At 37.5% G+C, this 16,284-nt stretch overlaps 2 protein-coding genes across 2 annotated transcripts in view; one reads left to right on the forward strand and one right to left on the reverse strand.

The window, feature by feature from the left end:
- Window positions 1-16,284, forward strand: part of LOC120414436 (G-protein coupled receptor dmsr-1) — a 161,151-nt gene that overhangs the window by 75,007 nt on the left and 69,860 nt on the right. The gene's annotated exons all lie outside the window — the stretch shown is intronic.
- LOC120414437 (chitotriosidase-1-like) lies at window positions 487-7,778 on the reverse strand. The gene is made up of 7 exons (XM_039575623.2): window positions 7,622-7,778; window positions 7,385-7,543; window positions 6,690-6,784; window positions 6,122-6,247; window positions 5,863-5,990; window positions 5,495-5,603; window positions 487-1,072 (listed from the first exon to the last, which is right to left on the reverse strand). Exons 1-7 carry the CDS (start codon window positions 7,680-7,682, stop codon window positions 629-631), a joined length of 1,122 nt encoding a protein of 373 aa, XP_039431557.1. The 5' UTR covers window positions 7,683-7,778; the 3' UTR covers window positions 487-628.

Consider the following 16,284-nt stretch of genomic DNA (forward strand, 5'->3'; position numbering starts at 1 on the left):
ATAAAGTTGTTCAAAGAACTTGATGAAAATATCGCTTTGACTCACAATGATTTTTTTCCCCTCAATCGTTTGCTTCTCGGGAGAACTTCATTCATATTGTCATTTTGTAGAATTTTCCACGGCAGAATTCCATTTTAAGATTTCCACTGGAAAGCAAAGCCATCGAATTCAGCTGTTTCTCGAAAAGCAAATATGTTTTTTGGTCTACATTGTTGACCAACCACCACAAAAGCGTTACTCGAAAATTACATTTTCTCATAAAAGGATGTTTTAAGAGGAAAACATTTGAGGCCAGGACGAGTTCTTTTCCGAGGACGGACTTTTCATAGAAATATTTTTCTGTGATTTTCTGAGTTTTGACTTTGATTCAGCAACGTAGCAACTTCGATTTCATGTTTTGAGAACTTTTTAATGTGATATATATTAATTTTTATTGAAAGAACGTGTTTTACCTTTTTCATACATATATTAAAGCAAAACATTGTGAATAGGCCAAAGTGGATTTGTTTGGACATCACAATTGGCCCAATTACATTGTTTTGCTTGAATCATGGGTCACTTCACCCCTATTCTAGCTAGCTCTCTAGCTTCCACCACACGAGTGTTTGGGTGGCGACCGGGTGTGAAATCAATAACTCGAAAGTAAATAGTCCCTGGCCAGCTGTACGGCCGGAAACTGGCCTGCCCCGCAGCCATCGCTGGTGTCGTCCCAATCGAGCGTGTAAATGCCGACCCCGGCCAGCCCGCTGTCGATGACGTACGAGTACTTCTGGACCAGCGAGTCGGCCGTCTCCGAACTGACCCAGCTCGAGTCCCGGGCGAAGAAGGTGGTCTGGGTGGTGGCATCGCTGGTGTTGCCATAACCGGATTTGATTGCACAAAACTCGTCCTGGGACAGGTAGCCCGGTTGTTTGCTGTTTGTTCCGGCCAACCCTTGGCCACGGGTCGGTGCCCCCAAGCCACTCTTGGAGGCCGCGTTAGCCAGGGTGTAGGAGCGGGCGTACGTGGCGACGACGAGGTTCAGCTTGTTTTTCCTAACCTTTGTCGAGAGCCAGCTCGAGATTGACGAGTTCTGTGAACACAACATGGGGAGGAGGGTATTAAATGTAACTTCCTGTTGGTAAGCGCGCGCGCTATCTGGTACAATTGATTCTTGGAAAAAGGGATTTCGTTGGATTTGAGTTGCTTTTAATATTGTTGAGGTCAATATTTGTAGAAAGCTTGCCTTTTTTAGGAATACTGAATTAAATTTCTAATACCGTGCGTCTCCATGAAATGATTGTTGAAATGATGTTGACTTTTCTCTAACTTTTACCATTTCGTTGACTGAGTGCTATCTTGTGACAACTACCGTTTAGGTCGAAAATGAGTTAAAGATGACGTTTTGTTATACTTAGCAACCCTCAAAGATGCTTGAAAGCGATTTTGTAAATTTACTTGCGTTTTCCAGATATTGCAATACAAACTTGTGACAATGTCACAATGTGACATAGACCAAATTGTCATCAAAATGATCGTGCTATCTTGTGACACGTCATACAAATTGTTGGAAAATGCGGAATTTTCTGGATTTGTTCGCAAATTAATGTTGGTACTTATTTTGTGAAAGCAATTCCATCTTTTGTTTCTGAAAATATATTGATTAAGTGGGTAAATTATTGATTAACTTATTTTAGTTTGTAAGGAAATTCTTTTCACACTTGTGACACAAGTTTTTTTCAAATTTTACATAATTTTCTTTTGTAATAAAAAAAGTTGAAACTTGTAGCGTTTGTTTGGCGATAGTATACGAACCGACAGCTTCAAAAAGTTAGACTCTATCATTCATAGTTTTGAAAATATTTACCATCAAATTTAAAAAAACAATTTTCTCGAAATGTACAAAATGGTTGGTGTTACAAGATAGCACACAACTGATGATTTACAAGCTTATTCGAAGGAAAAGTGTATCTTTCAACCAACCGTTGATTTTCTACTTCTACTTTATTCACTTTGATCTCTTGCATTTATTATGTGGGCATTCGATAAAATTATTTGGCAATAAATTATACATAAACATTAGGGTGGTCCAAATCCGGGGCTATTCAATTTCAAATTTGAGCTCATTTTGACCACGGGAACCCCTCCCTCTAATCGCTTGAAGTTTGTATGGGAAAAAAAGCAAATGTTTCAGTTTTCTGCCTGTTGAGGGCCCAATAGTCGTCCAACCTTTATCAATTCTCAGAAGTAGAACCTTCATTAAATTTTGAACAACTTTCCGGAAGACACCATATTTTAAGGATTTTTTGCTGAAAAGTAGAGGTGGGCAAAAAAAGAGCGAACCGCTCAACTAAAAAGAACGAACGAACCATGGCTCACAAAAAAAGAACCGCGGTTCTTTTTGAAACGCCGGTCTTTTGAAAGAACCGCCGTTTGTCTATTTTATAGTTTATAAATATCTTTAATTGGGTACAAAAGCCCTATGTAAATTTTTATGTACAACGGTAAAAAAACACGATTTAAAACCATTTCTAATAACTTATTTTCATGTTAATGCAATTTTTTTTTTTGACAAGACAACATTTTTTCGATGGATCAACTATGGTCCTCTTGGAACGAGCTGTCATTGTCAAGTAGGAGCTTTCCTGTCAAGAAGGACCGCGAGGTTAATTTTTCAAAATTGATTTAAAAATCAATTTTAAACTCTTTGTGGTCGTACAAATGGTCATTGTACTCAGAAAAATAAGCTTTATCGCTGTAAACAACAATATCAGCAATCTAAGCTTCATTTTAGGACCCAATTGAATTTTCAATTAATTGTAGCATGAAATTTGTCAGAATTAGGGGAGTTTGGGGTAATATGGACAGTGGGGGTAATTTGGACACCCCTTTAATAATCACGTTTTCTTCAGATATAAAGTGAAAACGACAATTTAAGTGATAAGGCTAGTACTAGTAATGGCCTAGGAGTATGGACAAACCAAAAAAGTTGGAATAGGTTTAGTAGTTTTGGTATAATGTGTAAAAGTTTCCAAAGGCCGGTTGGCACTGCCTTAAATTCTAATATTTGAAGGTTAGGAAATAAGGTTTTGCAGGGGTTATATGGCAAAAAGGTGGACATTTTATGTTTAAGGGGGTTGCTTGGACGATGCCTGAGATATGTACGTATAAAAATTGTGCATTTTATCCATTTTTATCATCAAAAATCGCAATTTATGATAGAATATGCTATGGGGGTAATTTGGACATGGCTTGTGGGGTAATTTGGACATACCTGAAAGCCTACCTGTCAGGCAACAAAAAAGTAACTTTCATGGTGGGATGAGTTTTTAAAGGGATTTTGATAAATTTAGAGGGATTTAAAATGTCAAAACAATCAAAAATGAATGTGAGCAATGAGAACTTTCACAAAACCAACAAATGAAAATCTGATTACTGTACATTTGGCGTTCAACAAGACTCTAATGTTGATTGCTTTTTTATTAATTTCTTTGACATTTCTAATTTCTATGCTGGTTTACAATAATATTTAATTTTGGAGGGCAATGTAAAATTTAAAAAAAAATATATTTTCAGGCTAATAAATTTTATATATAGATTGATTTATATAAACATAAACGATACCTTAATCACTAAAAACAAGTATAGTGTGCCTGATCCAGAATCAATGTTTAAATCATTTCAGTATTAATGATTAAATTATGTATACTACACTGAACTATTTGTTATCTTCCTATTGAATTATAGTTCTATCACTAAATCATTATTTAAACCATTGATGAAATATTGTGAGCAACACTTCAAAATATAAAGCAATTACAAAACCAGGTTGAAGGATAAAAAACATGCTCAAAAAATCAAATGTTAAACTTATTCTTCAACATGTGTCCAAATTACCCCACAAAAGGTGTTTATATTACCCCACAAGGTATGTCCATATTACCCCACAAGGCATGTCCAAATTACCCCACAAGGCATGTCCAAATTACCCCATAGGGGCGTTCATATTACCCCCACACAAAAATGTGGGGTAATTTGGACACCTTTTAACTTTTGCGATAAAAATGGGTTTTTCATCAAAATTTATCGAAATGAATGACATTTTTCCATCAAATATGGTCTCTATTATCCTCTGGTGTCATCCACATTCCTTTAAAATATCCATACAGCCCGTAACAGAGCAATTTCCTTAGGGTGTCCAAATTACCCCACACTCCCCTACATACTCGGTGAACTTTTTCATGTACATATATTACTTCAAAAGTGAAAGATTTTCTAAACAGAATAAAAAACCTTTCATTGCTAAATTGATCGGAGGACACATTGAAGAATTACCGAAGTATAAATTTGAGCATTTCAAAATGCTTCACTAGGAAAATTTTGCCCGAAAGCTACTAAATAACCATATCCTAACTACTCTTGCTCGATTTAACTTTGGCATTTATAGACTTTTTGATTTTTTTTGAAGGTAAAGCAGAAAGTTTCACATAAGTTTAATATACAGTGAAACCTCTTTTTACGCGGTGGGTTACGTTTTTCTAATTTGTCGATTTCTCTGGAACGACGCAACATTTTTGCAATGTTTTAAAAGCAATTTGTAGGTTTTGTTCAGATCTACAAAATGGCTTTTGAAGCTTGCAAAAATACTGTATGGTTTAAGAGAAATCTACGAACCAAAAAGCGTAACGCCACCGCGTAAAAAGAGGTTTCTCTGTATCATCGAAAATCAAACCAATCGTTACCGAAACAACGCTTGTTGAAAAAATGACGGATTGGTGACACTAAACAAATCTCATTTTTCACAAAATTTAAACTTCAAGAGGCCGTATCTCATCAACCATCAGCCCGAACAACACAGTAAAAAAAGGAGCTAAATTGAGTCCATTATAATATTTTTGCAAATGTGCTTTTGTATTGATATTCCATTGAAAAAAAAAAACAGAACTATTTTGATATTTTTGAAAATATTTAAATCACATATGTTTCAAGAAACCATATCTCCGGTAGCATATTTTTTGCTCCATCCTCAACTAAAAAAAAAGAAATGATTTTTCTTTTAGTCCCCTAAAACATTTCGAAAACTAACAAAACACGCATTTCAAGATCTCAACTTTAAATGATAAAAAGCCAAATTGAAAATCAGGAATTCATTTCCGAGCATCCATTAATCATAACCTAGAACTTTGCCGAAGGCACCAAGTCGATCAGAAAATCCCTTCTCAAGGTCCAGATGTTTTGAATATTCCCATGCACATTTTATATGACCACCAGTCCACAACATTGTTAGGAGCATCGTATGGAAAAACTAATGATGATAAATGGCTTCTTTTGACAAAATAATGCATGAACACTGTCCATTGGACAGATTATCGTATGAAATTACAAAATAAAAAAAAAATGCGAAATTCTGGATTTTTTTTAAATTTGTATCGAAGTCTGAAAGAATTGCTCATTTTCAACATTTAATACCCGATTTGAAAAGTCATTTCAATATTATTAGTTTTTTTCAACTTACCACACTAATCGGGTTGGCGGAATTTGAGTACATTGGGGCCAAATTTGTCGTCACGGTTTCCGTTCCCTCGGTAAAGTTGAACGCGTACACATTGATCATGTCGGCATATCTGCGTAATATCAAGTTTCGAGTTAAGATTTAGGATCTAAGCCACTAAAGCTCTAGCACACTTCACTAAAGAGGCATCAAAGGGTCCGGTAATTGGAGCTAGGTGCACGATACTATGGGGCTTAAGATCTAATTAGTAAATCATCCTCAACGAGACAACCCTCGCCTATCGTTTCGTTGTACACGTTGTACCATTTATGTTTAATGTGTGGCTCTGTTAAAAGCCAAACCTAGTTAGTTAGTTAGTTGCCTATACTTACAGGCTTAATGTTGTAGCATCGTAAGCCACCCCGGACGGTGCCGGGTTCGGGGAAACAGATATCGCAAGCAGCTTGTTCATCATGTTGAGGCGAGCCCGTAGCCGGATCAGAAACTTTTGGAAATTGGCCTGGAAGTTTAGTTGTTGTTTTTAGGAAAAGGAAAATAATGAGACACCTTGCTCTCTCGGTTGACAACATTTTGCCGTAGGGCCGAAAGGACGAGAGGACCGGAATGTTCCGATGAGGTCCCAGTAATTACCTTATCGTTGGGTTTTCCCCCGCGGCTTCCCGGGTACCGCCAGTCTACGTCGACACCGTCCAGGTTGTGGCGGGTCAAAAACAGGGCTACGTTATTGATGAGGGAATCCAACGAGGCGGCAACGGCCTGTGACGAGGGGGGAAAATGAGGGTAAAGAAATAAAAACTAACCGAAGAGGGGGTAGGAAAATGCTGGGAAATTGGGAAACATTGTGCAGATACGGGCACAAACAGACAAACGAACGTTTATTTTGTAAATTGCCAAAATATATGTGGAAAGCAGCGGTTTTTGAAATCAACAAATAAAGTGTGAGGTTTAAACTAACTTTAAAATTTGATGGCCTTTGCCTACAGTGAGTCAAATATTTGTCCGTAACTCATTTCATAAAAGAATTCACTTAAATCGAGGGCAAATATTTGACTCACTGTAAATTCTTATAAAATCAAAAATGGGTTTAAACATGGATTAAACGGTTTAGGGCAAAATAAAGTTCACTTCTGCAGTGTACGTTTGTCTGTGCTACGAAAAAGTTTGCGTAAAATGGGGGCAAAACAATTTGTGTTGTTACGGTTGAAAACGTGGCACTGCTCTCGTAGATGCCCCCCAGCAGGACCAACAGTTTCGATGTGGGAGACCGCAGCTGAAGAAACGACGGGAGGCCAGCTGAAAAGTAACGGGAAAAATAATTTTCAATTCAATTCTAGAGGTAATTTTTAGTTCTAGGAAAAGGTATCGAGATCCTTTTAAGGCTCTAAAATCTCGAAGAATGCTCATTTTCAGCTCATAGAAAATTCATTCATTGTAGAAAGATGAACGATCAAAGATAAACTGAAATTTCAATGAAATTCAAGTGAAAAGAGAAATAAAAAGGTGAAACGTAATCTACATTTGCCATTACAAAAAGAACGCAAATATTGATACACTTGGTCTTTTATGTTCTCATAATTCAATTAACATCCATCACGAGTTCATCACCCACAGGCGAATCACAGTTTGGACCGTAAACGACTGAATTTCGAAAAGAATATTAAAAATGGAAGGCATGAAATCGTTTTGAGTTGGAATTTTCAATGTAAAAATTTCAAGATTACAAGAGTAACGAAACCTTAATTTTACCCTGATGAGAATTTTCGCACATCAATGAACGATTTTCAGTTGATGGTTCACGAATGGTTCGCGAGCGCTTGCATTTGAGTGTGAGGTGAATCACTCTCGATCCAAACTGCGAGCGTTTTCCCATCGTTATTCGCCGCAAATACGTACTTTTCAAATCAAAGTTAGGATTCAGCTCCCGAAGGTCTCCCTTTGATGTGAGCCCAATTCCGATGTACGTGTAGTGGGTACAGTTGGCCGATTGGAGTGCCTCCGGCAGCACCGGGGTCGCGTAGGTTCCTGCACGACCATCGTAATAGCAGACGATATCTGTGGGAAGCGTGAACGATGACGATGTGCCCAATTACACGCGATTGGTACTATAGAAGGCAAAGGGAACCAACTCACTCTGGGCAAAGCTTTGGTAGCGGCACAGTGTGAAAATCAGACACAACACTGCTTTCATCATCGTCACGTCCGGTTACAGGGGGAGGAAAAATGATGTGACGAAAGATGTTGTCTTGCGAGAAGAGAAAAACGTCGTGTGTAGTTCACAAATTTCCGTTCGAAACTGAACGTTCGACACGTTCCTACAAAGAACCATTGACGATTTTTTGAAACGAAGTGTAGCTTGTTGATTCAGTTGGGTCAACAATTTTTCATTTGGTTAAATGCGATTTAGGGAACGAATGAGATAAATTAATTTGCCTAGAGCGTCTCAATCTTGGTACAATTATTTTGTTGCTTCAATACAAGCAGGTCAAATCTAAGTGCTAAAAATGACGCCAAATATTTTTTTTTTCAATTTAGCGAAACAAAGGTTCGAACTAGGGTTCAGAGATCCAGAGATTATTTTTTCTCAAAAAATTCTCTGAACTCAGCAAAATCGAAATATTGATACATCTCGCTCGATCTTTCATTCAGGCCATTTTATCCAATTTTCAGGAAATGAGATAATATTTGATCATGCTTTATTTTGAACGGGTTTTGTAGAATGTACACTCAAAATCAGAACTATCCCTCAAAGGGATACTTTCTACCCTTTTTGCCCAAAAAAGTATACATTCCATAGGCCCCCAAAACCAAAGCTAAACACTCTATTCGCCACCTACATTCGAGTAGGAGAGCTTTGGTGCAAGGTTACGTTTACGGTTTTGCGCGATAAGTGCAAAGGGGAGGGAAAACTATTCTAAGATTTTTTAAAAGAAAATTGATCTTTTGGAATAAAATAAAGTTAACAGGAGGTAAGAAATAAAAAGTTCTATCGACTGACTTTTTGATTTTTTTGCTAAGTTGCCTTTTTCATTGAAAATTCTGAGATCCGGATTGAAAACGCGAGAATGAGGTTGGATTGCTAATTTTGAAAATCAATCCAATTATCATTTTTCAAGCAGATCTTTGCTTTTATGGTAGAAGTGACTTAAAAAAATAATTGTCCACTTGAATAATCTACATTCTCAATTGATTAGTTATGTTTTGATGTTGTTGATTAAAACATTCCCTTACTTTGAATCAGATAATGAACAAGTTAAATCGACCATCACAAAAATATTTTCGTTTATATCAATTAAGCTATTTATTTCTTACCTGAAAATGGTATAATTTGCTATTAATATCGATTTTATGATGAAATAAAACAATTTCAAATTTCAAACCAATTTACTCGCTGTAGGTTATAATGAAAACATCACCCCAAGTTTAAGCGCCCTCTAGTGGGGGCACACAAAGAAAAAATACTCTAAATTTAAAAAGATCGTTCGTTGGATTAAAAGTTTGCGTTGGTGAATATTCGTAGAAAGTTCAAACTTTTTAATTTAAAAGTTGGAAAGTTTTTGATACTACCATGCACTTCTAGAACAAAATCGTTGTATCGGTAAAAGTTTTTTACTTTTATTATAAGAAGAAACTTTTTATGGCAACAATAAATAGCATTTGACATTACAGTGATGATTTTCGAAAAATGTGATGGATTTTATTTACATTTTTATTTTTATTTTAATATTAAAACTGCTGCTTATGCTGCTTAACATCGCGGCCTACATTTTAGAGCGCGACAGCGATGTAGAGAACAGGGTGGTCTCGTTGCCGGCCATCATCAGGACAGGCTTGGAGGAGTTGGCCATTGGGTGTTAATTCGGGAAGGTAAGTCGACGTTTTTCAACTGGGAAGTGAAGCGCCTGAACCGATAGTTCCCGATCACATCATCCTCCTTCGAGAATGGCACAGATGTTGTCAGTTCATCCGGCCGAAGCTGCGCCGTCGCGAGTTGAGAGTTTGCGGGCGGGAGTTGCTGAAAGAGTTTGAAAGTAAATTAAATTGGCTAGACACTGAACACATTCTCAATACTCACCGGTGACTTCTTCGGTATTCCAGGTAGATGTTCTTGATCAGGTTCGTCGGATATCGCTCCAACCTCTGGAAGTAATCCGAGTACGACAGCTTCAGGACCTGCGGCTTTCGTACAGACGGTTCTTCCAGAACTGGTGCAAACTGTTCTTCCGGATGTTTATGTAATACTCGTCAAACATGTCCTGCAACGACAAATGGACTGCGGACCCTCAGGACATCCCACACTGTCCCGTCATCACTTCCGGCACATAATGCTGCTGATGGTCGTAAACCGCCGGCACCGAGTGCAACATCCGCGCTGACCACCTCCGATCGCTTCTCGTCGTTTCCCTCTTCCGTCGGATCCTTCTCCTCACCGTTAAAATTAACTTTATCGAATACAACCGGTGCAAATTCACATCCGCATAAACGGCGTCCTACAAAAACAAACAAAATCAAACACAAACGCCACCAAACACCCAAGCTTCCTTCTTACCCATTTCGGTCGTGAAACAGCTGCAGATCCGGCAGGAAGCTGGCCTCATCCTTTTGAAAACCAACTTTCCCCTAATCCCTTAACCTTGTTCCGCACCATCCTCCTTCGAAGGTATCCGCGTACAAGTCCTGGCTGCGGACGCGTTCTGTTTTGATTGACGTCGTGGACCACCACTCACTAACCACCGGAATCACCTAAACGTTTGTTTACATTTTGGACTTAGGCGTACACGGTTACACGAGAACGACGAAATGAAAGAAATTATACAGTCGAATTAAAAGTTAAAACTTTTAAATAAGTTAGCAATGAGATTTTCAAAAACTGTAGCAGTAAAAGTTTTCATTTTCAAAACAAGAAAAAAACTTTTAATGTAGCAAATTTTAACCACTTATTAATTCAAAAGTAAGTTACTTTTGTCATTACCATAATATTTTTTTGTGTGGGGTAATTTTGACGTTTGATTGCCTATTCTTTTTTTTAAGTTTACCCGGTGTTACCTTTTTTCAAAAGGGTATACCTTAACGTAAGATTTTAACCGAAATTAATCACACAGTGGATTCGGCTACTCGAGTGGAACTACATTGATTTTGACGATTGAGTGATTTTGAGTTCGAATACGTTTGAATAAGCGAGCTGTTGAATTAACGAGTCCGATCTATATGTACTGGATTTAATCAATGCATTTGTTTCCGTTGTTACCTTCTCATCTTGGCGTGGAGTGCGTTCACAGAGTGCGCTATGATCGCGCTCCGTTGTGTTGCCGACTTGGCAACGTTGCTTCGCACGTTGTTTGACACATTGACAGTTGCCTGCGCCGACGCTTCCAGCGCAAAAGTTTTCTTTAAAAAAAATGAGAAATTTTCATTTAGTGAACCGGTTAAAATAGTGATAATTTAAAGAGAATCTAGTTTAATTTTTGTGTAAAACTCAGATACTGAGAAAGGTATGTACTTTGCACTATAAAATAGCATTTTGAAGCAAAATATCACACGATCTCTGACAATTATGGCGTTGTGAATTGCAATTCGGCAAATTTTTAGATAATATATTTCAGTTGATATTTGTTTTCGTTTATCAATCTTAATCATAAGTGGGTGGAAGACGTTGGGGAAGGCAAGGTCAAAAAATTAAGATAAAAAAGATCTCTGGCATGCTATTTATTAAATTTTGCATGCTAAAATTAACATAGGGCTTTACGACCCAAATACTCTGAATAGCTCTGAATCAAAAGTTAAATTTCGCTTACCGTAAACTGGGGTCAATCGGGACACATGGGGCGAATTTGGACAACAGTTTTAACTATGTTGGAGCACAATATTTTGATTTTTCTGGTTGGTTTCGGTTAGAACAGACTCAGACCAACAAAATGTGTACATCCATTTCCAAACTTAAAAGCTTTAAGTGCTCTAAAAACTGTTGTCCCTATTCAGACTGTAGTCCCGATTCGCCCCAGATTACGGTACTTTTTCAAAAGGTCCTATGCACATAGGAAACCCATGGCGCATTGTTTGTTTTCTAAAAGTACCGTCATCAGGGGTGACATTGAGTCTTGGGGTGAGATTGGGTCATACAAAAATGCAGACATTTGTATGCCCCAAACTTACCCACTCTCTAGTCCCAATGTCACCCCTGATGAGATTTCCTTAAAAGTGCCTACGTGGTTTATGGATGGTCCCCAATAGGGTACTAGAGCCCTATGTTAATTTTTATGTACAACGGTAAACAAACGATTCGACCATTTCTGATCACTTTTTTTCATTTTCATGCAAACAAAATTCAAGGCAATTTTTTTCGATGTTACAGTAGGGTGACAAGAGAAATTTAAAATTTTAGAAAATCTTGATTATTTAGGCAATAATAAGTAACTGTGCCAATTTTGAGCCAAATCGGTTAAGGTCGCTTTTATGGTTGAAGTTTATATGGGTAAAATTGCAAAAAGGTAAACATAGCTTCAGTATTTTGGCAGCAGGTGGCGTAGGTCTCGCTCAAAATTACCAAAGTATGAAATTCTTGTAGGAAATTCAGGGTGGTTAAATCTTCGCGAATTTCGCGGATTTCGCGGAAATCTAAATTGCTCTCACCGAGCAGGATTTAGATAAATTTGCGTTCTTTCTTCTGGAAATACTAGATTTAGACAAACATTTTCACTAGCCATCGAAATCTACGTTGTATTCTTGAAGATAGACCCACAGGAACATTCAACAGAAATCCGCGAAATCCGCGCCGCGAAAATCGCGAAATCCGCGAAGATTTTTAACCACCCTGGAAATTTAATTACTCACAACTTTTTCGAAGGGTGCAAGAAAATCCGAGTTGATCCTGATGAGTTATTAGCAATGCGATGAAAAGACATCGACTTATATACTTGAAAATATGTAAGGGGCATATAGGAAGTATATAAGAAAATACTCTTATCGAAAAAAAATCAGGATAAACTCGGATCGTTTTGCATCGTTCGGCAAACTTGTAGAGATTTAATTTCCTACAAGAATTTTACACTTGGAAAATTTTGTGCAAGACCCGCGCCCCCTGGCAGAAAAATACTGAAACGATGTTTTTCTGCATACATTTTTGCGATTTTCCCCATGTAACTTAAACTTAAACTTCAACGATACGCGTTGCGACCCCTTAACCTTAACCTTAGCCGGGACCGTGGTGTAGGGGAAAGCATGGTTGCCTCTCACCCAGTCGACGGGTTTGATCCCTGAAGGTCCCGGTGGCAAATTTTGAGACGAGATTTGTCTGATCACGCCTTCCGTCGGACAGGGAAGTAAATGTTGGTCCCGGTCTAACCCAATGGTTTGGTCGTTAGCTCAGTCCAGGTGTAGGAGTCGTCCTGCCTCGGTGGAGTCGCTGGTAGGCAGTTGGACTAACAATCCAAAGGTCGTCAGTTTGAATCCCGGGGTGGATGGAAGCTAAGATGTAAAAAGGGGTTGCCTCAACAATCAAGCCTTCGAAAACCTAGTTTCGAGTAGGAATCTCGCAATCGAGAACGCCAAGGCAATGCTGTAGAGCGAATAATTTGATTTGATTTTTTTTAACCTTAACCTATTTGGCACAAATGGGCACAGATACTTATTTTTGCCTAAGGAATCAAGTCAGAGGGTATCTCTGATGTCGATTTTTATTATTGTCACCCTAATGGGACAGGGACAGCTTGGGTTTGCACATGGTACCAAGATCACTGTGACAAGTTTGTGTCACCGTTTGATACGTTAAGAATAGAAATGAATCTGTTAATAGAAAAGTTCTTTGTCGTTGCTATTTTTCACTTTTCCCTAGCTAATTGGTTATTCATTGACACCTTTGTTAAAATTCTAAGCATCATTTCTTTTGTGGAGCTCTTGAGGTCCAATTCTTTTCGTCTTTCCAAGTGCCTTTGGAGTGCCAGATAGTTTCTGCTATAGCACTTTAAAGTGTTTACAGCAGCTAAAAGAGTTTCTCTCGTTCAGGTGTTAGATTCTTCCCGTCAAGCACCAGAATCAGCATTGTGAGTCAGTTGACGAAGGCAATGGCGGTGTGCATCCATCCATGCTATTAGCACACATTTTGCTTCATCACTGCAAAGGATCGTCTGCTCTGGATGTGCTGATTTGAATACTCCATCAGATTCTGGGGCAACCAACTTTCCACAGGAGGGAGTAATGCTATCCTAACTAGGCACTGCTGCAACGTGACTTACTGACGTGTCAGAGATTAAATTTGTTTATGTGCACAGGGTGACGACGCACAGTGGATCCTCTCCGAACAACGGTGTGACAAAATTAAAAAATGTCAGGTATCCTACCAAATATGTCATAGGGTATTTGTCCCTATTTTGGGCCTACTAAGCAGAGCGCACTTTTAATTTGATGTATTCTCAAAGACTGCTATTGGCAGCCTAGTTTGTTATACATGAATAAGTTGGATTTTTAATGCTTAAGCTCGTACATTATCAACATTTTGATAAAAATACCTTATATCGCTGTAAAAGCACGAAAAACTAAAACACTTTTTGCCCCTATTTTGGGGATATTGCTCCTAGCATACGACCTTCTTTGTGCATATTTTCGGCCTACCTTCTGATTGGTTGAAATCTCGAAGCACGTGGCGAACTTTTTTGACGTACGGTTCAGCCCCAGCTCGTACAGTACAGCCGCACAAATTCGGTCGACAAATATGCTAAATCATTGTGATGTTTTAAGCCACAAATAAACATTAGAATGATTGATTTCACTTGCATTACGTGCATAATTAGCTTGGACATGATTTATATCATTCTTTACGAGTTTTAAACATAATTAAACAATTGTTGCGTAGCCAAACAACGAGCTCGTAATATGCAAGAAAGACTGTAAAATTCGAGAAGCGCACACACACTGGCACAGTTTGTAGAATTGTCAAATGTACCGAAAATATATCCATTTCTCTCCGATATGGACGAAGCAACTTTAATCAGTTATTTTATTGATTTGGTGGCAGTTTAGTGATTGTTTTTGCAATGGGATTGTGCAACCCACCAATAAAAACACATTGCCGGTGGTTGGAGATTCGGGGGACGGCTCTCATTCATGTGCTGAGCGATGAAAACCGTGACGCTGAGTGTCAACAAGCGGTAAGCAAAAGTGGTGAATATTTTGGACCTAATGGGCACCTAGCGATTTGCCAAGAAAAATGTGAAGAGTGGTATATTTTTTGCATTATTTCTAATTTAGGAGAAAAAAGTGAATGATCCTTTCCCACCAAAATGAAGATAATGACTGCATGTATCATTCTCAAGTGGCAGATCCCTGCCAGATTTGGCGAAAAGCTCAATTTCGTTGAATTAAGATTGGTAGACCCAAAATACGTTCTAGGCCCAAAATAGGTACAAATACCCTATTAGGGTAATTTTTGGCAGCTGAATTCAAAAAATACATTTATTTTTTCATAAAATGTAATCTAAGTACATTAGGGGGGTTCATAAATTATTATTTTTTTAATATTTTTTTAAACTTCTGAATTTTGATTTTTTGTGTGTGTGAATCTAAACAAATAAAATGTTAGGGTGGTACCATATCACAATGATCCAAAACCGGAATTTTGTTAAACAAAATTTGTTGATACCACACATTTAATTAACAGCTTTTGACATCTACCGGAAAGTTGATCAGGGTCAGTACAGTAGTAACGCTAGGGTGGTCCAGTTAATAGGGTGTTCCAGAATTTGTGTACTTGAGGAAAAGTGTTATTTGGCTTTTATGAGATAATCATAACATTTTAACCGTACACATTTTAGTAGTATCTGTAGTTTAGCTAGAAAAAGATCATAAGACATTTCTAGAGTTTTTTTAAAGGTCCTATAAACGTATGAAACACAATAAATTATAGGACCATTTCATTTCAAGTTATTATCTCTATTCCTTTTCGAATTTTCTCCAAATACTTGGGGGTAAAACAAAGATCGTCACCTACAAAATTTATAATTCATTAAGTTTTTTTTTTGCATTTTATATTACTTAAAGTAATTTATAAAACATTTAATGTGAAAAGATGAGAATAAGTTTTTGATTTTTTTTATTTCCCATCTTCCCTCCTCTCCTTATCCACGACTAGAGCCAAGGTATGCTCTGCTTTTTATGTACTAAGCTACAGATTAAAATATGTAAGGTAAAAACTGCTTTTTGGTCAGGATTCTCACAAGAAAATATATCGTACCAAAAAAAAAAAAAAGTTTTTGATACACTAATAAATCTAAAATCCAGTATTATTTTAGTACATTTGTTGAGTTCTTGAATATGAAGAAAAATCATAAGGCGAATTCCATATCTGACTTTTTGATCCATTACGTGAATAGAGTAGAGTAGATCCACTTATGACTTTTTTAGAAACATGCAAATTTTGATCTTTCGAGCAAGTAGGAGCAAAATTTGCTATACACAGTCTGAAAGCACATTTATTTTCATGACAGAAAATGCATACGAGACATTGGTCACACCCGTACAAAATTCTTCCTGAAGGGTTGAAATTCGAAAAAATCTTGAAAATTGTTAATCCTTACTTTCGTTTAAATAGCAAAAAAGGGGGAGGGGTCAATCGAAATTCCAAGGACAGTAAAATTAACTTTCAAATACCTTTCGAATGCAGCCAGAAGAATGAAATTTGGTTTAAAACTGGCTGAGTTATGCAAGTTTTAAGAAAAAATAATATTTGCGAATTTTGAAGTTTCAGCTACTACAAATAACAAAAATTGCTGCACTCTCAAAGCTGCCAAAAATTAAAATTTCAT

The sequence above is a fragment of the Culex pipiens genome, chromosome 3, assembly GCF_016801865.2.
Source record: "Culex pipiens pallens isolate TS chromosome 3, TS_CPP_V2, whole genome shotgun sequence".
Classification (NCBI taxonomy): Eukaryota; Metazoa; Arthropoda; class Insecta; order Diptera; family Culicidae; genus Culex; species Culex pipiens.

Coding starts and splice junctions, on each gene's coding strand:
- LOC120414437 (XM_039575623.2), bottom strand. CDS start 7,682: ATGATGAAAGCAGTGTTGTGTCTGATTTTCACACTGTGCCGCTACCAA. Junction 6,248..6,689: donor GCAGTGCCACGTTTTCAACC/GTAACAACACAA, acceptor CCCTCGTCACAG/GCCGTTGCCGCCTCGTTGGA. Junction 5,604..5,862: donor GATGCTACAACATTAAGCCT/GTAAGTATAGGC, acceptor GATATTACGCAG/ATATGCCGACATGATCAATG.